The sequence below is a fragment of the Oncorhynchus mykiss genome, chromosome 7, assembly GCF_013265735.2.
Source record: "Oncorhynchus mykiss isolate Arlee chromosome 7, USDA_OmykA_1.1, whole genome shotgun sequence".
NCBI lineage: Eukaryota > Metazoa > Chordata > Actinopteri > Salmoniformes > Salmonidae > Oncorhynchus > Oncorhynchus mykiss.
Genome location: NC_048571.1, coordinates 55,676,612 through 55,700,204, shown reverse-complemented (window position 1 = coordinate 55,700,204; position 23,593 = coordinate 55,676,612). Strand labels below are relative to the sequence as shown.

General features: G+C 40.0%; 1 protein-coding gene across 8 annotated transcripts in view; it reads left to right on the top strand.

The window, feature by feature from the left end:
- Positions 1-896: 896 nt before the first annotated feature.
- The window catches only part of pax7b (paired box gene 7b), a 78,756-nt gene continuing 56,059 nt past the window's right edge, over positions 897-23,593 (top strand). For 2 of the 8 annotated variants that reach the window (XM_036981870.1, XM_036981869.1), the window contains exons 1-4: positions 897-1,394; positions 2,772-3,007; positions 3,625-3,766; positions 4,002-4,130. In XM_036981870.1, coding sequence (XP_036837765.1) covers positions 1,310-1,394; positions 2,772-3,007; positions 3,625-3,766; positions 4,002-4,130 — 592 coding nt within the window. In that variant the 5' untranslated portion in view covers positions 897-1,309. 8 annotated transcript variants of the gene reach the window in all.

Sequence of the window (23,593 nt, the reverse complement as noted above, 5' to 3'; positions counted from 1 at the left end):
ATGATGGCAGTTATGCCAGATTTCTTTAAAAAAATGTTTTCATTTACAACTGCGACCTGGCCAAGATAAAGCAAAGCAGTGCGACACAAACAACAACACAGAATTACACATGGAATAAACAAACATACAGTCAATAATACAATAGAAAAAGTTCATATACAGTGTGTCCAAATAAGGTAGGATAAGGCAGGTAAGGGAATAGATTGCTGAAGCACCTCAATGGTCAGTCAGTCAGTCCCTCAACGTAAAGGTCGAATCTATCTCCTATTCCAGCGGGGGAATAGAGTTGCTCTTGGAGTAGGCCTACTATTCAGTTAACTTCTTTAACCTTTACTGCACTTTTCGTGTAGTCTTTTTCCTATAGTGTTGAACCTCAAATTACTATCTGATATCAGATATCATAAAAAGTTTAAGCCAACATAGCAAATAATTATCTCCAAGTTTAAACAATGAATGTAGGTTACTACACACACACACACACACACACACACACACACACACACATACATACATACATACATACATACATACATACATACATACATACATACATACATACATACATACATACATACATACATAATACCATGTGGATTTGTGAATATTGTACTTACACAAATATAGATATACATTAATACATCTTGTTTATAATGATTCACGTGTGTGGACAGAGCAAAGAAGGAGTCGTGTTTTATTCAGGTATAATGATTACCATCACATCTGTTTGGTTTTGTTTCTTAGTTTTGTAATGTGGAGGGACTGATGCATTGCATGAGTGCGTTGCTTCCCATGCGGTTGTCTGATTGGTCGACAAGTCCGCGGCTATACCCACTCCCCCCGTCATGAATTAAATAAGGCCCGTCGAGCCTATCGGCGCGCTTCAGTGTCTCCTCCTACAACGCGCGCCAAAGTTGGCCACTTATACTACTTTCAACCAGTAGGCAGACGTTAAAACTAGCTGACAACGTATATCAAGGTAAAGAATTAAATAAACTTTGCCCATTTACACATTTGAGTTCAAGGTGCAACCCTCCCTTAACACTGCACAAAACCCTTTGCTAAAGGGGTCTTCTTTTACCCCACAAACTCACCAACCAGGTGACGAACATCACCACTTTTTCTGTTGGAGGGGTTTTACTATTTAGGAGTTTCTCTGACTGGGACTACGATTTTATTGTCTCCTTTTTATCATTTTGAGAGGAGACATTTCGTCACATCCTGTCGGCGTATACCTATATTTTCTTGTCTGGACTTTGCACGAATAAGAATTTGGTATCAGTGCCCACCCGGTGTTGCTTCAGTAGCTAGAATGGCTACTTTACCAGGAACAGTGCCTCGAATGATGCGCCCTGCGCCAGGCCAGAACTACCCCCGCACCGGATTCCCTCTGGAAGGTACGGCATCTTTTTAACTTGGAAAAAATTCTCGAGAGTTGCAACAAAAACTAACTCGTCATCTTATGGGAGGTTATAGCTCATCTTCGTGAAAGATTAGGAAATATTAGGCAATTGTGTTTTTGATTTGTTGTAGCTCATCTTTGTGAAATATTAGATAATTGTTTTTTCTATTGTCTATTAATTTAGGTCTAGGCTACTATACAGGGAAAATGAAATGGTTGTGTTACAAACTAGACAGCCTAACATGGCTTGACAGGCCTAGATGTTGATTGTAGAAGTATAGGCCTACTTTAAATGTATTATTTCTAGTGTTTGTTATGTTTACCTATGTCACTGGCAATATGGATGATCAAAATGTTACTTCATAGAATGTTGAATGCGTGATAGGCCTATCCTCCTGATTGATTAGTGATCGTTTTATGCAATTAAAAACGCACTAAACCAATGGTGACATGGTTGCTAAGATAACTTCATGAGTCAAATTATAAACTATGCGAGGAAATAAAATAAAAAAGACCTAAGCAAATGCGCGGAAAAATACCAATTTGTATTTGCAGGTAGGCCTATTTATGCGAATCGGTCCCACAGTCTGTTCGTGCTCAAGAGCTTTTAATGAAAATGCACAAAACCAAAAGCTCCAGGATTTGTTGAAGTATCTTGTTGCTGCAAATGGAAACAAAATACACAGCAAAGAGATAGCTCAAAGGATCACATCAATATTTGTACAGCATGACTAGGAATAATCAAGGTGGAAAGTTCCACACTCTTCAGTGCCTCTTGAATATGAAATTAGATCCTCAAGTGCTCTATGGCACTAATGATACGTCCTGCCAGCCAGGCTGACTGGGAATGAGTATTTACAGGGTTCTCTACTAAGAATGGATGGTCTGTGGGATATGTTTGGAATGTGTCTATCTTATAGTTTAGTATAATACATTTGCTGCAACCAGCTGCAACCAGCTCTCACGTTCATCCATTCGACACATCCATACATATATTATTACTGTATCATTATCACGGTTGTGATGACGATAATGATAAATAATATTATTATGATGATTATTATAGGCGCATGATAATGGGATTTGGGCCGAAAATTGATAGTCAAGAACTACGGGCCAGGCCTACTTATTTTGTATTGAATTATTGTCTATGTGAAATAACTCTCAAGATATTAATTAATTTAAAGTTGGCCTATATAGTACCAAACCAATTTCACATCAACATATTTAATTGTTTATCCTTAACATAATTTCACATTGCCCTCTTTGTCATTGCATTGTTGTCTAACTTGATCTCTTGCGCATTAAACTTTAACAATTACAATATCATCAGGACAATATACAGGACCTGAATATGTTTATTGTGGAACAGTATCAACCCCCCTGGGCCAAGGTCGGGTGAACCAGCTCGGTGGAGTGTTCATCAACGGGAGGCCGCTGCCAAATCATATCAGACACAAGATAGTAGAGATGGCCCACCATGGCATCCGACCCTGCGTAATCTCGCGACAGCTACGAGTTTCCCATGGTTGTGTCTCCAAAATCCTCTGTCGGTACCAGGAGACCGGTTCGATTCGTCCCGGGGCAATAGGAGGCAGCAAGCCTAGGGTGAGTGGAGGACTATAGTTTCTACGTTATTTCACAATCGACTTCAGCTAGCTGACACCTTGACCTGCAATTCGTGTAAGACTACCAATTATTCTTCTTCTTCGTCAGTTATCATGTCACGTGCATTTTACACACCTGCATGCCTGCATGATGCAAACATTTCCACACACAAACATTACGAGTTATAGCCTATAAGTTATGACTATTGCATGGAGTGAAATACATGCAGTTTTGTGTGTGATTGATTTGTGAGGTAGCCTATGAAGACACGAACCGTACATCTCGAAACTAGGCCTTCAGTCAGGAAGTTTAGTAGCATAGGCTATAGGTTAATGGCTAGAAGGTATCCAGTTTTTGTCGAATTAAACGTCAGATTTGGCTTTTCGTAGCAGGTTTATAAAATTTACGCAGTTAATTTAACGAAATGACTGGGCTATAGGCCTTGAAATGTTGTAGGAAGGCATGCGTCTACATTTCAAACTCCCAATCAGGGAAACACGTAGGCTATGTGTATTTGTATCCATATACATTATAATATCATGTTCTTCGTGTGAATTAAACGTTGTTTCGACTTTCCTCTCTCTGTGTCTGGCCGTTGCACGTTATAAAACCCACAGCAGGTATCAACTCCGGATGTGGAGAAGCGGATTGAGGAGTACAAGCGAGAAAACCCCGGGATGTTCAGTTGGGAGATCCGGGACAAGCTGCTGAAGGACGGGGTGTGCGACAGAAGCACAGTTCCTTCAGGTGAGGCTTCTGGTAAGCAACTTTTCCTTCTTATGGTGATTACTGTAAGGGGATGAGACATGAACCCATCTACAGGCTGGATTTGATATGCAGTTTTTATATATTGTACTTCTATTTTTGTAACTTTATCATTTTTCACATTGTCTTGACATGAGCTGATGAGCATATACATATACCATTAATTTACTACACAAAATACCGTAGGACTTTTTTGTTGTAATCCAAGGCCTATTTGGTTTTCTCTCAGTGAGCTCCATCAGCCGAGTTCTGAGGGCCCGATTCGGCAAGAAAGATGACGACGACGATAGTGATAAGAAGGATGAAGACGGAGAAAAGAAAACAAAGCATAGCATCGATGGCATTCTCGGCGATAAAGGTAGGCCAGCAAAGAAAAACATGGCTTACTTTGCTATGAATTGTGACTAAATCGTGTCATTCTTATTTGTCTTATTAAACAATAAAATGTTAGGCGTACTTTTATCCTATACACACACTTCCACGATAATGCTGTATTAGGCACCTGCTTATTCCAATAGCAATATCATCAACATCAACAACCATTATTTATATTATTATCGTTATCGCTATTGTTGTTATTATTACATTTTAGTAGGCCTACACCCTATTCCTATTAGGCCTATATAATTAATAATTATTTTATTTATTATTATTTGGAGGTGAAGCTACAGTTGTTTTTTTAATCATCTTGTAATTTTCAATTAGGTCAACAATTGATTTAAATGTATTTTTCTATGGTCTATATCTCTTGGGAAATTCTTATACTTTTATGGTAAATCGGAAAATCCTCTCGCAGATTGGCTCATGCTTTGAAATCCCAGTCAGTCTTTACTCAATTACTCAATTATTTATGTGAGCCCTGACGGAAGTTAGCCTATTTAGCTCCAGAAAATGTATTTGTTTTACAAATTCCTCTCTCGCTCTTTTAACGATCTTCCTAAACGACAGCTGACAGTTGACCGGTTTGACAATCAATGTCGGTTTAGAGACACTACATCACTTGTCAGTTTAACTGAGACGAGGAGGGCTCTTCTCTGCAGCCATATCCCCGTAATACTCACGGCAATTATGTTAATGCTTGCACACATTAACTAGTTGGTAACAAACGTTTTTAAAACAAATGATTAACATTTAAAAATAACAACGCTTATTGTGAATATTACAATTTTTATCGGAATAAGCGACATTATTTATTTAGCTAGTATTTTAAGATAACTCAAATTCATATTTTTGTATAGCCTAAGTCTATATGAAAAAATGTAATTCAGTTAGTTAGTTCGTGTTATTGTACCACTTGTCAGTCCGCTCTCTGTCATTGAATATAGAGGGAGAGAGAAAATCATAGTGCTTATACAAACCTGTCCTGAAAGAGACAAAGGTCGCCATTTAAGAAGATCAAACATCATTGAATAGGGTTTAGATAATAGTTCACAAAAATATTTTCCCCATAAAATACACAGCCAAGCTTATTCGAACTTGAAGATGAACTTCAGTCGCAAAACCTCTCTCCAATGACGCTTTTCTAAAGTGAAGATTCCGAGGTAAGGTCTACAAAGCCAAATCTTAGAAAACAGGGCAGCAAAAAGGGGAATAGTCCGGTCCATTCTCATTCAAAAACCCGCAACCAGAGAAAGAAAATAGTTTGGACAAAGGGCAAGGGTACATATAAAGGGAAATGAATTATTCAGTATGCCCCGCTGGTAGATAGTTTTGTAATATTACGGAATAATCTGTTGGAGGAGAATAGCCAACGCATTTCATGGTGCAAAACGGTGCTTTCTTTTTTAAATGGTTTGTGTCCATTTATCCATTTAGAGCTCGGATCATTGTGTTTCTTAGCTGCATGGTGTAATGTTGGCGTTTCAGTTTGTAAACAGATAGCCTTTGGTTAGAAACACTTCAGGCAAAATTACCCATTGGTAGAGCCAGTAACATTTCGGCTTCTGATTTCAAAGGGATTTTTATCTTGTTCCATTCCAAGGTGAACTTGTTGCCAAATGTTTAACTGCAATTTTTCCTAATTGCTTTGCTATTTTTTCTGTTGATGATTGTTCTTATTCGATGCTCAACACACGAATAGAAAACAGATGTCCGTTATGACCATGTTTACATCGAAGATTTGGTCGGACCATGCATTATGAAATATGAATTTACTTGCAACAGTGTCACATCAGAATGTTGGAAACCTCACGTAGGCCTACGAATGACAGCGTCAGATCTGTCTTCGTAAACTCAGAACATACCAAATTTGCTTTTTAATTCTTAAAAAGATTCGTAATTGTCCTTATACAGTTTACCATCCGGATGGCATTTAATAACGTTGAGACTTATTAGCGTAAGTAATGGAAACGTGTCTGTTGAATAGGTGGCTGTGTTGGAGTGGGGTGTAATAGCTTGCAGGCATGGTAAGAAATGTATTTATCCCCAATCAGCCCCTCACTCTCTGAGTTTGAAGCACAAACGTTATGTTGAAGGGTTTTAAAGCAGATTAAATTGAGCCTTTTATTTCTTTTCACTTTCATCTCAGAGCGGAGCTCACAGTGGCTCGCCCTGGTGACACATTTAGGAGATTTGTGGTTTACTTCAGAGCTCTCTAGATTTATTAAATGTGTTTATTTATTTGTCTATTTATTCATAGACTATATTTGAGTGTTGCATCACAGATTTATCTTCTGTGTAATCCGAAATGATAAAACAAGTAGGCTATTTTCAATGTATAATTTCAAGCAAGTTGCAATAGGCTATTTTATTATGAACAAATTATTATTTACAATGACGGCTTACCCCGACCAAACCCTAACCCGGACGACGGTGGGCAATTTGTGCGCCGCCATTCACGGCTGGTTGTGATACAGCCTGGAATCGAACCAGGGTCTGTAGTGACGCCTCTAGCACTGAGATGTAGTGCCTTACACCGCTGCCACTTGGCGTAGTTTAATGGAGATAGATCAGCACGATGTGTGGAGATGATATATAAGATTATATACAAGAGTTTATAGAAAGCTGTACTTCCACTGTCTTGGTATCCCTACACACGTGTTTATAAAAGGAACGCAGCCTTAGCCTATGTCATTTTGAAAATAATATTCATCCATATACTCTTTCCACCTGCCATCCTCAATAACGTGATAGTGATAGTGAGGTGCTGCGATGATTCTGACAAGTTGAATTAGGCGACCAACGGGGTAAAGGGGTTAGACAAAACGCCACACGTGCATGTTCTCTATCCTGGATAAGGTATATTGTTTGTGCATGACTGGTCAGAACGACAGGGAAAGAATGAATCCGCCCATTTTAAAGGGACAATCTATAATAACTAAACCAACAAACGGTCCTCTGTAGCCTGGATGAATTGGCGAGGTGGAGGCAAGGGACACTTCAGCAAATCTTCGGATTACCTGTGGTTCTCAATTTAATCAAACAGAGGTCAGACGGGCTTTCTGGGCGTTGGGAAGGAATCACGAGAGAGAGCATTGGAGAGCCACTGTGGTGTCAGGCAATCCGAGGCTCCAAGCTCGCTTTCTCTGTGTGCATATTCAATTAAATGATCATGGGTATCGATTAAGAACAAGGATGTTTTATGCGAAGGGTTAGTAAAGAATCACGTCATCTATGAGAACTGAGAAGTTGCAGACTTTATGAAACGACAGAAACAATTTAAAATGTATAAAGACCAAAAATAAAGACAGCATTGAAATGAGTGTGTTGGACGCATCCACGCACACGCACAAACACACAAGCGCATGCACACACACATCTCCGGAAATATAATGTAGCTATATTTCGGGGTCTAAAGCCGTGCTGAATGAGAAGGACAGGGGAATGAAGTAAGAGACAACTTCAAACAAATCCATCTGGAATAGTGTGTGAGAGAGATTTAATGAAAGTATGGGGAAGTTATTTAGCTATTAATACAAAAAAAATCCTCAGGCATTGAGAGTATCTCCATCCGCACTTTCTTGCAGCTATTTGGTTGGGTTGAAATTGAGGGAGACCCAAATGTTGGGCAGAGATAACACACCCATCACAGCCCAGACCCTGCGCTGTGCTTCACTGCATTAAACTCGGATTAACCTCCCCGCAGCCCACTTTCGCCACATTTCACTGGAATTTTCATTGGTAGATTTCTTACACACAAGAGGGCAAAAGCTGAAAACCCTCGCAAGAGATAATTATATAATCGATTACGATATTATTGACAATAATAATATAATATAATAACATCAAGAATACGAATAGCCTAATAATAGCCCAATAATAATATTATTATATATTAATAATAAAAAAATATGTTCTGGTTCAAAACAATATATTAGTTGTAATTAAGAAATCACATTGAACTATTTAAAAAGGTTTGTATAAAGATTTTAAATAATTTACAGCCTACTAATGACAATAGGCTACCAATTTCTGTCAAATAATGTAAATTAGAGTCTACTGTAAGCATGCATGGTTATTTTATGGAAACGGACAGTCAAAATCACGATAAAGACCATGGTGTAATCCTGGAACCAATCAAATTACCCAAGCCGGTCATAATTAGATTTCAAATAGGTTTGTTAGTTAAGCTTTGTCTTGATTTTGACAGGACACTGAATTTTGAGACTCAAAACGCATAAATCAGTCACTGACATAGGCTAAAGACTCTACGCTCTCCAAAACTAACACAATCATTGGTAATTTATGCTAAATCGTTAGTACCGAAGCCGATTTCTTCGACAGTGAACAATATTTAGCAGGGGTCATGGTTTACAAGCTTTTATACAATTAACAGTATGGACCCCTTTAATCGTTACCCGCCACTGTGATGAAGGAACAATATTTTCACACCTCGAGTTGGTATCTGAACACACGGTGATTTATAGCCTATGTCACGGGGCTGATTTCTAAATAACACGTCAACCGATGGTAATGACACGTTAAACGGATACAGAAAACATTTGAACGATTAGGTCTCGATTCGTTCTCTCCTCGGGAGGAGCGTTAACGCGCAATTATACCCACTGTTTTGGGTGACCTGTGAATTTGAGGGGGACCCCGAATTTGTCATGTACAGGATTTTCGTTCTCCGCAGTCTTGTTAAAAAATATATATTAATAATAATAGAGAGCAAGCCAAGGAAATAGAGAAAGTAGATGAGGACAACTCGATCCTTATGCTTATCAGAAACATTATTGTTGCTGCACAAACACAATGGTGGTTCATCGTATTACAAACTGACAGACAGTGTTTAGAAGCCTGCACGTCTTTTGGCTGGTCTGGTCTTTTAATTAAGGCAATGTTTTCCACGTGGGACAAGTCCTATCATGTGCACACTACTTAGGAGAATGGTTTTTCGATCTCTTGTGGGATTCTCAAAAATGGACAATCTTCCCTCTACAGCTATTTAAGGGACTTTGAGAAGTGTAGAAGAAGACATGGGAATTTCTACCTCATTTATAAAGACAAGTTCAGAATCCTTTCCTGCTTAAATCATACAAGGATTTAATTTCCCGGTTCATTTACCGTACATTGTTATTGGATGCGATATTGCGTTCCAAGGTTAACATTTCATGCTTGAAAAATATAAAAAATATTGGCCTGTACTGTGATTCCTAAGTTTTTCAAAACTAAATTAAGATACATCATCACTTTAGGATAATTTAATCCATTCATGTTTTCGTCATCCTCGTTGTTGTTTATGATGTTGTTGTTGTTGTTGTTGATGATGATCTTTTTAATCTAGACTAGACTACTCACTTCACATTTCCTTAATGTGGTCGATACTTTTTCAGCCGTTTTGTTAGCACCATGGTATTTCGTGTGCATGGGGGTTGCAGAACAGATTTTCTGACACAAATCATATGGCACAAATGACGAAGAATTGCCCTCAAGGCCCCGGTTATAGCAATAGTCGGCAGGATGTTCCTGTCATTTCCGCCTTGGTTTTACTTAACATATTTACACTAGAACTTGTGTTGACCCTATCACACGCTTCTTTTAATGAGAATATCATGGTATAGTTTTCAATAATGATATAGTTATATGGTCTGTCTTGACACTTTGGTTATGTGTGCCTCTTATGTGCGTCCACCCACGTACTTCAGGGATATATCATGCTCGAAAAACAGCTATCCAGAGATATATGATGTTCCATGTATAATGGTGATGGGTGCTCCAGACACTTGAGTCAAGTTCTATTTTGGTGGAATGCTTTGTCAATACCCTTGTTCCAACGTAATTATGTCATAATTCAAATAGAAATGGTTGTTTTTATCAAAATGTTATTTTGGGGCGTATTGCCTTTCATGTATTGCTTCAGTTACTTGCAACAGGTGGGCTGCATGCAATTATGTACAGTGGGGCAATAAAGTAATTAGTCAGCCACCGATTGTGCAAGTTCTCCCACTTAAAAAGATGAGAGAGGCCTGTAATTTTCATCATAGGTACACTTCAACTATGACAGACAAAATGAGAAAAAAAATCCAGAAAATCACATTGTAGTATTTTTAATGAATTTATTTGCAAATTATGGTGGAAAATAAGTATTTGGTCACCTACAAACAAGCAAGATTTCTGGCTCTCACAGACCTGTAACTTCTTCTTTAAGAGGCTCCTCTGTCCTCCACTCGTTACCTGTATTAATGGCACCTGTTTGAAGTTGTTATCAGTATAAAAGACACCTGTCCACAACCTCAAACAGTCACACTCCAAACTTCACTATGGCCAAGACCAAAGAGCTGTCAAAGGACACCAGAAACAAAATTGTAGACCTGCACCAGGCTGGGAAGACTGAATCTGCAATAGGTAAGCAGCTTGGTTTGAAGAAATCAACTGTGGGAGCAATTATTAGGAAATAGAAGACATACAATACCACTGATAATCTCCCTTGATCTGGGGCTTCACGCAAGATCTCACCCCGTGGGGTCAAAATGATCAGAAGAACGGTGAGCAAAAATCCCAGAACCACACGGGGGGACCTAGTGAATGACCTGCAGAGAGCTGGGACCAACGTAACAAAGCCTACCATCAGTAACACACTACGCCGCCAGGGACTCAAATCCTGCAGTGCCAGACGTGTGCCCCTGCTTAAGCCAGTACATGTCCAGGCCCGTCTGAAGTTTGCTAGAGAGCATTTGGATGATCCAGAAGAAGATTGGGAGAATGTCATATGGTCAGATGAAACCAAAATAGAACAATGTGATTTGTTGGATTTTTTTTCTCATTTTGTCTGTCATAGTTGAAGTGTACCTATGATGAAAATTACAGGCCTCTCTCATCTTTTTAAGTGGGAGAACTTGCACAATTGGTGGCTGACCAAAATACTTTTTTGCCCCACTGTATATAAGGCATCATTGGCTGGATGCAGGTACACAGGCCTGGACTGAAAGTCCTGGACAAAAGGAACACCTTTGTGAGAATCCTGTTCATAGACTACAGCTCAGCATTTAAAACACCATAGTGCCCTCCAATAAGGACCCTGGGATTAAACACTTCCTTCTGCAACTAGATTCTGGACTTCCTGATGGGAAGAGTAGGCAACAACACATCCGCCACGATGACATCCAACACGGGCCCCTCAGGGGTGCATGCTTAGTCCCCTCCTATACTTCCTGTTCACCCACGATTGTGTGGCCGCGCACTACTCCAACGTCATCGACAGTGGTAGGTTTGCTCACCAATGACGATGAGACACTTACAGGGAGGAGGTCAGAAACCTAGAAGTGTGGTGCCAGAACAACAACCTCTCTCTCAACGTCAGCAAGACAAAAAGTTGATTGTGGACGACAGGAAACAGAGGGCCAAGCACTCCCCCATTCACATCGACAGGGCTGTAGTGGAGTGGGTTGAGAGCTTTACGTTCCTCAGTGTCCACCATTAAGGAACTATCACGGTCCACACACACCAACACAGTCATGAAGAGGACACGACAGTGACTCTTCCCCCCTCAGTGTGTGTTGCATTTATATTTTTGGTCCGTATATAATGCCAAATTTTCCCAAACGATTCGCTAGTTTAAAGCTATTGCATGACATATTTCAGTTTCATTTTTTTTGTTTAACTTGAGCATGGCTAGTATAGACACCTCTGTGCCCTGCAATTTGCAAGAGGTTGAATGTATCTCACCGGAGAGAGCATCTGAGCGAGTGAAACAGCACCTTTCTGTCCCTGTATGTGTAGGCCATATATCTGATGTTGTCTGGTCCAAAAGAGTTTGACATTGTTGCCGCCAGTAGCATTGAATACAAGGGAAGCCAGCGAACATTTGGACTCCCTTAATAAAAATTTAAATAATAGCCAATCAGCTTTGAACTAAATTGAGTGAGCTGGTCCTGGTGCACCAAAAAAAAGTGTCAAGGGAAGGCAGTTTGGATTTGGCGTCACTCCTATCAAATCGCATTGAGAGCGTTGGTCAGAAACAACTTGAATTGTTGCATCTCGTTGTGTTGTTGTCCTCCGGTGACTAGAGCTAGCTAAAATTGTCCCTTTTCTAAATTAGCCATGGATGGAGAAAGAGATTTGGACTTGTGGTTTTACTTCGTTCTCTGTACTGGCCAATGATTATAATGGTGATTGTGATCCAACCATTAATTCATACATTGTTCCCTGGCCTGAGAGGATGTAAGTTCAATATGTAGTAGTAGGAGGCTAATGTTAACTAGCTAACATTGCCCATGAAAGGAACTTAGGCTAGCGAGCAATCATTTTAGCCAGGTAGCCGAGGACAAAACAAGTATGTACTTCATGACAGAGTGATAGACCATTTTATCAACATGAAAGAGAGGAGGAGGTCATTGGCCCTTCTCTACAAGTAGGGTGATCAACATGTTTTTCTACATGCACACACACAGATATCAGAACCATGGACAGCCACATCATATTTAGTTTATGTTGATTGGACAAAATCCTTTTTGGTGTCTTTTAGACTAAGTATAGGTGATTTAATGATGTTGAAGTTGAAATGGTGCGGAAATGGTGGAGGCAGCTCCTGTTTTCTTTGCGACTTGCGGTAACTCTCTGTGGTTCTAAATCAATAGTTGTTTAATGGTCGGAAAATGTCAGAATCATTAACTTGCTTGACAATGCTGTAGGTCAGGTAACTGTTTGCTACATGCAATATGCTTTGTGGAATTTACCAAACAGAGGTTGCTACAGTTTTGTGATGAAACAAAGGTGTGGTTGAAACAAAGGTGTGGTTGAAACAAAGGTGTGGTTGAAACAAAGGTGTGGTTTATTCTGCCACTGTGTCTTCTTATTGTCTCGGCCTTAGGTCTACATAACACGGTCACAAGGAATATGAATTAACAGGTTATAGAGCAAACAACACAATTATCACAACACATAGGTTGTAATATGGCTTTATTTTCTGGCTTCCCAGTGATTCTACCCATGCAACGCTACTGCCTACAAATCCAGCTCATTGCAGTTCCCCCTGTAATTCATCAATGTATCCCATAGAGAGGGGCCACGTGTAGGCTTACGCAAGGTAGGCTATGTTAATGCTTTCAGACAACTTTTCCAAAACGTTTCTCAAATAATGCCGCATGACGGTGCCAGTGCAAGAAAGCACCGTTTTCAGTCGAAAATATAGACTAAACGAATAATAATAATACAATTATGATGGTAATGACACAATGTAGGATACTGTTATTACTATTCACCTATTATTGAACAAAAACTAAATAACGAGATTCTCATCAACATAATCCAGCGATTCTTACATTGCAATGCACCTGGGGCATTTATATTGTAGGCCTATTCATTTATATTGTAGGCCTATTCATTTATATTGTAGGCCTATTCATTTATATTGTAGGCCTATTCATTTATATTGTAGGCCTATTCATTGAGCAGATCGACACAAATATGAAGGTGTCAGACTACCATATCTTTTTCCACCAAAAATAATATAATTCGGCACATATAATACTATCTGGTCTTTAGATTTAGTTATTTTGTTTCTTGCTGCTAATGTTGAGCATGGCTATGCATAAGTTTACAGTACACCTATAATGCTTTTAAAATTATATGATTCTTATTTTCTTCTTCTTCTTCTTCTTCTTCTTCTTATTATTATTATTCTTATTATTCTTATTATTAATAAAGGGATCCATTATTAATTAGCAATAAGATTGATGGATGTTGCCTTCTGTGGCATTCTACAAAACACTCCATTATGTGGAGACTGAGACTACTAAGGATGACAGGGGTAAGCTAGGGGATCAAGAGTTTGACTCGGAAATTATAACTTGACCAGCTTTTCCTTTTCTAATACTAACTCGTTTAACTTGTCAGATCTAATTAGGCCGTTTAAATGCTCATGTGCATCGGTGGGAAACAGTAGGCGGTTGGTCAGGCCCAGCCAATGCGGCTTTCAAGTCTTTTTGGGGAGACCTAGAAAGGGATGAGTATGAGAGCGCTTCGAATTGGACTGCTTTTTCTTCAAAAGTTTCTACTACTGCGTCAATTATGGCCATCAAGCATTTAAAGTCTGCAAAAATTAACACCGTTTTAAAAGGTGTAACAGTGGATTAATGGCTTACAGCCAATATTACATGTTATTGCGTCACCATGATTTGTGCTCCATGTCTAATGGATGTCCTAAACATCTTAAAAAAAAAACAAATATTTATTAACATCTTAATAGGCTTTTTCGATAGTGTTTTTGATAGTGTTTACAAAATTGTTGTTTCAAAACTCAAGTGCAGGCATCCATCCCCATGAGACTAATATATTATCTGATTATGTCTTTGTTTGTCTTTTGAATCTAGTTTTGTGTATTCCATTGCATAATAGATTTTGGAGCTTGAATCATCCTCTCCCTGGTTTAGAAGAAGTGGACATTCAATTGTCTCCATTCCCTTTTTGAAAGCATTTTTCTTCTAATTGAATACCTTTTCTCTTGTATTGGGACTTCTGATGTCTGACAGCCTAGTCTCTCCATTGTCAGCCGAATGGCCACTAGAAAAGGAGGAGAGAAAGAAGAGGGAGGAGAAAAGAACCTTCTGTTATTTTCTGTCTTGAGACTCGCTGTATAGGCTATTCAGGCAAGTTGATGAACTCCTCCAAAAAGTTTATTAAGGGGCTGAAAACAATAAGAACTAAAGCCTTTAGGCACCCAGGCAGACAGTTTATAAACTAGCTGCTATTGTGTCTCAAAGGCAGATGCATGAACACTTTTGAATGGGGCCTTCAAACTGACACGATCCGGCTGGACAGCAGCAGTTTAAAAGGAAAGGGTTATTCTGCTGCAGCTCAGATCTCGCCTTTCCTGCATTAACATACATTGTAGAAGAGAGGGAGGGAGAGAAGGATCTGGGCAGGCACTGACTGTCATGGCCAGGGTGATTTTCTCCCTGCACACTTAGATACTGTATACTACACAGAATAGCCAGACAGTTGAATATTCTTAACTCAATGACAAATTGACAATTGTCATCTTCCATGAAAAAAACAACAGTGCATTTTCCCATTCCTCAGTCAGTTCTGTAAGGAAATTGTAACATCGACGACTGGTAGTGGTAAGAATCTAATAGTAAACTAAATGTTATTTTTTACACACATTCTTATCTTCTTATTTCCACTGTAGACAAAGAGATCAGCTAGCAGTTTTATCTCAGATAGATGCAGTGGTAAATTATGTGCTGTGGTTAGCTGTGTTTTAATGTAATATCATTATTTTAAACTATTTTTTTCTTCAGTTTTTGCTCTGGAAAAAAATATTTAGTTCTTATTCTGTCTGGAACACTGTTAATGTTCTTTACAAGGAGATAACAGATTACTGAGATTACTGTTAATGTTCTTAACAAGGAGATAACAGATTACTGAGATTACTGTTAATGTTCTTTACAAGGAGATAACAGATTACTGAGATTACTGTTAATGTTCTTTACAAGGAGATAACAGATTACTGAGATTACTGTTAATGTTCTTTACAAGGAGAGAACAGATTACTGAGATTACTGTTAATGTTCTTTACAAGGAGATAACAGATTACTGAGATTACTGTTAATGTTCTTTACAAGGAGATAACAGATTACTGAGATTACTGTTAATGTTCTTTACAAGGAGATAACAGATTACTGAGATTACTGTTAATGTTCTTTACAAGGAGATAACAGATTACTGAGATTACTGTTAATGTTCTTTACAAGGAGATAACAGGTTACTGAGATTACTGTTAATGTTCTTAACAAGGAGATACCAGATTACTGAGATTACTGTTAATGTTCTTTACAAGGAGATAACAGGTTACTGAGATTAATGTTAATGTTCTTAACAAGGAGATAACAGATTACTGAGATTACTGTTAATTAACAAGGAGATAACAGATTACTGAGATTACTGTTAATTAACAAGGAGATAACAGATTACTGAGATTACTGTTAATTAACAAGGAGATAACAGATTACTGAGATTACTGTTAATTAACAAGGAGATAACAGATTACTGAGATTACTGTTAATTAACAAGGAGATAACAGATTACTGAGATTACTGTTAATTAACAAGGAGATAACAGATTACTGAGATTACTGTTAATTAACAAGGAGATAACAGATTACTGAGTGGCTTTTTCTTTTTCTTTGAATAACCTGATGCATTGATTTACTGCAGGATTTTGAGAAATATCACAATAATGTTGTTGTATACATCAAAACACATTTGTCCCCTTCCTTTTATTTGATAAAGGTGTGTCACTTTATATCCCTCTCTCTCTCTTACTACAATCTAGGTTTTTTAAAAAAAATTATTTTACACATCTTTATTTATCAAGTTCAAAAAGTTCAAAAATACATTACAGAACACCATGTCAACAATCCTTGACATCATGACCTGTCTTTCACTGTCTTTCTTGTCCAGCCCTTCTCTTTAGCCCAGTCAGTTGCTGGACCTCTGCTTCCCATAATCAGAGGGAGTCCTGTGATTTGTGACCCCTGGAGCATCCAGCTCGTAGAGCGCAGGACCCCAAACAGTCCCGGCCTGATCTGGCAGGTGTCAACATTAGCAACACAATCGCACCCCAGTCCATTGCCCCTTACCCTAGCCCCAGTCCAGTCCTTACCCTAGCCCCAGTCCAGTCCTTACCCTAGCCCTAGTCCAGTCCTTACCCTAGCCCCAGTCCTTACCCTAGCCCCAGTCCAGTCCTTACCCTAGCCCCAGTCCAGTCCTTACCCTAGCCCCAGTCCAGTGCTCCTTACCCTAGCCCCAGTCCATTGCCCCTTACCCTAGCCCCAGTCCAGTCCTTACCCTAGCCCCAGTCCAGTCCTTACCCTAGCCCTAGTCCAGTCCTTACCCTAGCCCCAGTCCTTACCCTAGCCCCAGTCCAGTCCTTACCCTAGCCCCAGTCCAGTCCTTACCCTAGCCCCAGTCCAGTGCTCCTTACCCTAGCCCCAGTCCAGTGCCCCTTACCCTAGTCCCAGTCCAGTGCCCCTTACCCTAGCCCCAGTCCAGTGCCCCTTACCCTAGCCCCAGTCCAGTCCTTACCCTAGCCCCAGTCCAGTCCTTACCCTAGCCCCAGTCCAGTCCTTACCCTAGCCCCAGTCCAGTCCTTACCATAGCCCCAGTCCAGTCCTTACCCTAGCCCCAGTCCAGTCCTTACCCTAGCCCCAGTCCAGTCCTTACCCTAGCCCCAGTCCAGTCCTTACCCTAGCCCCAGTCCAGTCCTTACCCTAGCCCCAGTCCAGTCCTTACCATAGCCCCAGTGCCACATTGAACCCAAACTATGTGAGGCCCAGTGAAAAGAAACACATCAATGGAGTTGGCAGGGGAGGATAGAAGAGGGGGAGGACAAGGGAGAGATTACACTCTCAGACAGCTATTAGCAGGGATGAGGCTTTTCTAAACAAACAAAAAACGAGACGATCAATACTGTGTTAGTTTACCAAGTGGAGTCATGATGGGCTCTGGAGTATTTCTCTCTTCTTCTGTTGTTTTTCTCAACTTCTCAAACGTCTGTGGTTTGGTTCGTATTGGCAATCCAATATAGTCTGGAGTCCTTGGAGACCTATTTCTTTTTGTGGCCAGTGATTTGTTAATGGTTGGTTTGCTCCAGCCCGTGGCTAGTTCATTCATAGATTTAGAGCTGTAATGAATCCTGGTTGGAGGGTATTAACGTTGATAGTGGACAATCACTGGGCTGTCCAGAGGAAAGCAACATTCAGTGATGACAGGACCACTGGCCCTTGGGGACCACAGCCCTTCTCTCTCATTAGACAGAGACAGAGGTGTCACTTTAAACACACTAGAGGGATTGGAAAGGGAATGAGTAGACATTTGGACTGTTGCTGCTCTTGAGTGGGTATCTGTCTTAACAAGAAACGCAATGTTTTTTAAAGGCCATTTATGTCTCACTCACTGTTGATTCTAGGCCAAGCCACCAGAAGAGACAAGGGTTCTCCTCAGTGGTGGAGATTAGTTGGAAAGGTTTCAGTACTAGGGAACCTGTAGTATTTGTTTTTGGAGGAGCCACAATCTCATTTAATTGTTTGCTTTGATATATCCCCTTGACACCCTCTTCCAGGGCTCTTGAAAAAGAAAATAGGGGGCCTTTTGTTTGATCGTTTTGGTGTGTGTAGCATGTACTGATTCAGGGGTATAACTGACTAGGTATCCCCCTTTCCGTTTCCCTACTCCGCATCGCTCATGAGGAGGAGTAAGTAGTTGTGGTGTTTGTTGGTTGCCGCTCATTGTTCCTGCGGTAATGATAAAGCAACACAAACAGCCCCTGAAGAATATCTCTTTGGAAGCTGCCAACAACATAACCTTGGCTAAGCCTTCACCATTTGCAGCAATAAACAAGCACACATCAACCCACCCAATGACCTCCTGAAACAATGGGGTTTGTTGTCATGAAATACCCATCATTAGTGTTGGCTAGCAATAAACTGGTCCTAGTCGTTCAGGATATTGAGAGATCACAAACTAGTGGGGAGTAGCCCCTGGTGTGGCCTAATACCACTGTCCGATCCAGCAGACGAGGTCAGGGTCAGAGGGAGGAATAAGGGACCCTTCCTTAAAGGGACAGACAACTTTCATTATTTGATCCAAATTGAACCAGGTCTTTTTATGAAATTATTTCAAGTAATGTTTTTGATTTAAAAAAATTATACTGTACTTTGAATTGTTCATGCTCTTAAACCACATAATAATTGCTCAATGCTGATGGATAGTGACATACAAGTAGACCACATACATTTTGTTATATGTATGGCCCGTGAATCTGTAAACGGTCATTATTATTTTCGCTCTCTGTTTTTATATCATGTCTATGCAGGCCTTACAGATCATGTCTATGCAGGCCTTACAGATCATGTCTATGCAGGCCTTACAGATCATGTCTATGCAGGCCTTACAGATCATGTCAATGCAGGCCTTACAGATCATGTCTATGCAGGCCTTACAGATCATGTCTATGCAGGCCTTACAGATCATGTCTATGCAGGCCTTACAGATCATGTCTATGCAGGCCTTACAGATCATGTCAATGCTGGCCTTACAGATCATGTCTATGCAGGCCTTACAGATCATGTCTATGCAGGCCTTACAGATCATGTCTATGCAGGCCCTACAGATCATGTCAATGCAGGCCTTACAGATCATGTCTATGCAGGCCTTACAGATCATGTCTATGCAGGCCTTACAGATCATGTCTATGCAGGCCTTACAGATCATGTCTATGCAGGCTCTACAGATCATGTCTATGCAGGCCTTACAGATCATGTCTATGCAGGCCCTACAGATCATGTCTATGCAGGCCTTACAGATCATGTCTATGCAGGCCTTACAGATCATGTCTATGCAGGCCCTACAGATCATGTCTATGCAGGCCTTACAGATCATGTCTATGCAGGCCTTACAGATCATGTCTATGCAGGCCCTACAGATCATGTCTATGCAGGCCTTACAGATCATGTCTATGCAGGCCTTACAGATCATGAGCCAAACCAACATGCAATGGCATCTTTGATTTCTGCCTTAAAGCTTCCATCAGATAAACGACTGTTCTATTTAGTATTTATGATTCCATTAGACAGAACACCTGTCTCTGTAACGTTCCTATTGGTTCTTGCCCTACTAGCAGTGCTCTGTCACCAGTGTTTTATATGAGAGCATGCATTACAGGACTGCACCCGTAAAACCAGCAGCTCTCACCTTTCCCACTCAAAGCCCCCCCCGTATATCTACTTTGCTTCAAATATGAGCTAGATTTGATGAATACTTAGAAATCTCTTCATATAATACAACCTCTCAGTATTTACAGTGTCTATCAAGTTTTGCTATTGTTTGCTTGTGATTCACAGTCATGTAATTTGACTCAAGATTCATTGCTAGTTCATACATCTTTTGTCTCACTCAGTTGAACATATTGGAATCGGTTGTTATTTTTCACTTCCAATTGTCCAGTCTTGTTTTGTTTGTATTTGGTTTCTACTGTGTAGACTATATTTAGATGGTTTGTGCTGCTGAGGAAAATATGCAGTGATGACCAGCACATGAATCCCAGGCCTTTAATCATGACAAAATATGCAGTGATGACCAGCACATGAATCCCAGGCCTTTAATCATGACAAAATATGCAGTGATGACCAGCACATGAATCCCAGGCCTTTAATCATGACAAAATATGCAGTGATGACCAGCACATGAATCCCAGGCCTTTAATCATGACAAAATATGCAGTGATGACCAGCACATGAATCCCAGGCCTTTAATCATGACAAAATATGAAGGCAGAGAGTGTAATAACTGGAACCACTGACACAAATAGATCTTTCCTGGGTAATTAAGCCATTGTTGTTTTGACAAACAGTAGAATTGAGAGTGGCTAGAGAAAATGATTCATGCATATGACATATGAATGAATACAGTACAGCAGGCTATCTGGCTTCCTTTGTTGTGTTCTCAGAGCATATTATAATGGTTGTGCTGTTCAGTTCCTCAGAATTGATTTTAAAACGTTTCTTACGATTTGCCTTGGCTGTCAGTATCGTCAGTGTTTGACAGCTGGCACAGATCAGGACAGTGTGTTGCATTACGCCAATGTGTGGCATTAGAAAACACAACAAGCATTTCTGGCTAATTTTATTACAAAACAGGAATAGCCCCCATAATGTGCAACAGTAATTACGTTTAGAGCAGTGTGCCCAGCTCTCTTAGTGATGAATGAGAGACATTGACCATGGTCTGCTAGTTTAAAAATCACCATTAGCCTCTGCTACTTATGTCCAGAACATTTCCCATTTTATGCTCTTAATCTGCCTTGCAACTGCAATCTTCATTTGTTTTAATTGTGGTTGAGGACGTTTTTTAACACGCACAAAGACAATAAACATTTTCCCGTAAGTGTTGCAAATCAGAATTGTGTTTTTTTCCACCCAGTTAAAATGTTATGGAGAGTTGAAACGGTGGGGTGGAGCTGCCATTCTAGCCTGAAAAATAACTTCAAATGGTGCCTGGTCCTCCATTTTCAACTAATGGGCTTATTTCTGCATCCTCTGTCATTCTCTCCTTGGGGAATATGTACTCTCATTTCAAAAAGCTTTGTTTTTCCGTTACATTGTAAAGCCACACTATGGAGCACAGATTTCAAATGTTAATATCAAGCACTGTGACGACTTACTGATGTCCCCCTCCAACCCTCTAAACAGGAAATATTATTTCTGGATCCTCAGGAACTATTTGGAAATACGCTAGTGTTTGTTCAGTTAGAATTTACTGAATCTCATTCAAGTGTATGAAGCAAAATGAAAGAGTGAATTATCGGTTTCACTTCTTTAATTCTTGCTTATATTATCTTGAGATTGTCTGTCTTTCACAATCAATTGTTTGTTTGTTGATTTATTTATTTGTTTACAGTGTTTGTGCATGTAGGTTATTACCTCAGTAATTCAGTGTCAGACTCATGCCCAGCATCATGATCCATTACGTTTCCTATTTAGGCCTTATGGTGGCTGTGTCCCAGGTGTGTAGTAATAGAGACATCATTAGTATAGGGGTTATCCTCCTGGGACCATTAGGTGTGTAGTAATAGAGACATCATTAGTATAGGGGTTATCCTCCAGGACCATTAGGTGTATAGTAATAGAGGCATCATTAGTATAGGGGTTATCCTCCAGGACCATTAGGTGTGTAGTAATAGAGGCATCATTAGTATAGGGGTTATCCTCCTGGGACCATTAGGTGTATAGTAATAGAGGCATCATTAGTATAGGGGTTATCCTCCAGGACCATTAGGTGTGTAGTAATAGAGACATCATTAGTATAGGGGTTATCCTCCTGGGACCATTAGGTGTATAGTAATAGAGGCATCATTAGTATAGGGGTTATCCTCCAGGACCATTAGGTGTATAGTAATAGAGGCATCATTAGTATAGGGGTTATCCTCCAGGACCATTAGGTGTATAGTAATAGAGGCATCATTAGTATAGGGGTTATCCTCCAGGACCATTAGGTGTATAGTAATAGAGGCATCATTAGTATAGGGGTTATCCTCCAGGACCATTAGGTGTATAGTAATAGAGACATCATTAGTATAGGGGTTATCCTCCTGGGACCATTAGGTGTATAGTAATAGAGGCATCATTAGTATAGGGGTTATCCTCCTGGGACCATTAGGTGTGTAGTAATAGAGGCATCATTAGTATAAGGGTTATCCTCCAGGACCATTAGGTGTATAGTAATAGAGGCATCATTAGTATAGGGGTTATCCTCCTGGGACCATTAGGTGTGTAGTAATAGAGGCATCATTAGTATAGGGGCTATCCTCCAGGACCATTAGGGGTATAGTAATAGAGGCATCATTAGTATAGGGGTTATCCTCCTGGGACCATTAGGTGTGTAGTAATAGAGGCATCATTAGTATAGGGGTTATCCTCCAGGACCATTAGGTGTATAGTAATAGAGGCATCATTAGTATAGGGGTTATCCTCCTGGGACCATTAGGTGTGTAGTAATAGAGGCATCATTAGTATAGGGGTTATCCTCCAGGACCATTAGGTGTGTAGTAATAGAGGCATCATTAGTATAGGGGTTATCCTCCTGGGACCATTAGGTGTGTAGTAATAGAGGCATCATTAGTATAGGGGTTATCCTCCAGGACCATTAGGTAGTTATTGTCAGATTTATGGTGTATTGTGTAGTGGTATGTCCCTTAAACAAGACTGCCAACATGTTTTAAAATGGTGGACGTTGTTGGCAATTCTACACAATTGCTGTGTTTATGGATTATGGATATTAAGTTCGGGGATTTTGTACTTTCATATTCCCTTGACTGTGATAAAAAAGACTTCACTTCACAGACACCATCACTACTCTTCCAGCTGTCCCTTGCACCATAAAAACTTGCACAATGACAAATGTTTACGGTCTGACATTGTCCAGAAAATTAGGAAGCATTCCTGGGGCATGAAAATTGTCTGCTGTGCATTCCTATTCTGTGTAAAGTAATCTCTCCTTGGCTTTGTTGAGAATATGAGTTGTTCCTCCCAGATGCCTCCACTCATAGCCCTGAGTTACTGTTTGACTTCCTGGGTAGGTTCAGGAGCCTTTGTTGGAGGACGGGGGCTCTAGTTCCGGTGCCAGTTAGCAGGGACCATTTCATTACTTTTACTGTGACCTCAATTAGCATGGATCCCAGGGAATGACTTCCCATTGAACACCAGAATACCTGGTGTGAAGCTGGGCTCAGTAGCAGAGAGCAACACCGATTTAAGGAGAGAGTGCATTTTACTCCTGGTATCATAGTCACATAAAGTTTTTAGTTGTTACTTAGTTCCAAGTTAAAGTTCTATTATGTCTAACAGACTTGTTTGTGAAGACTTTCCAAAATATCCATCAGAAT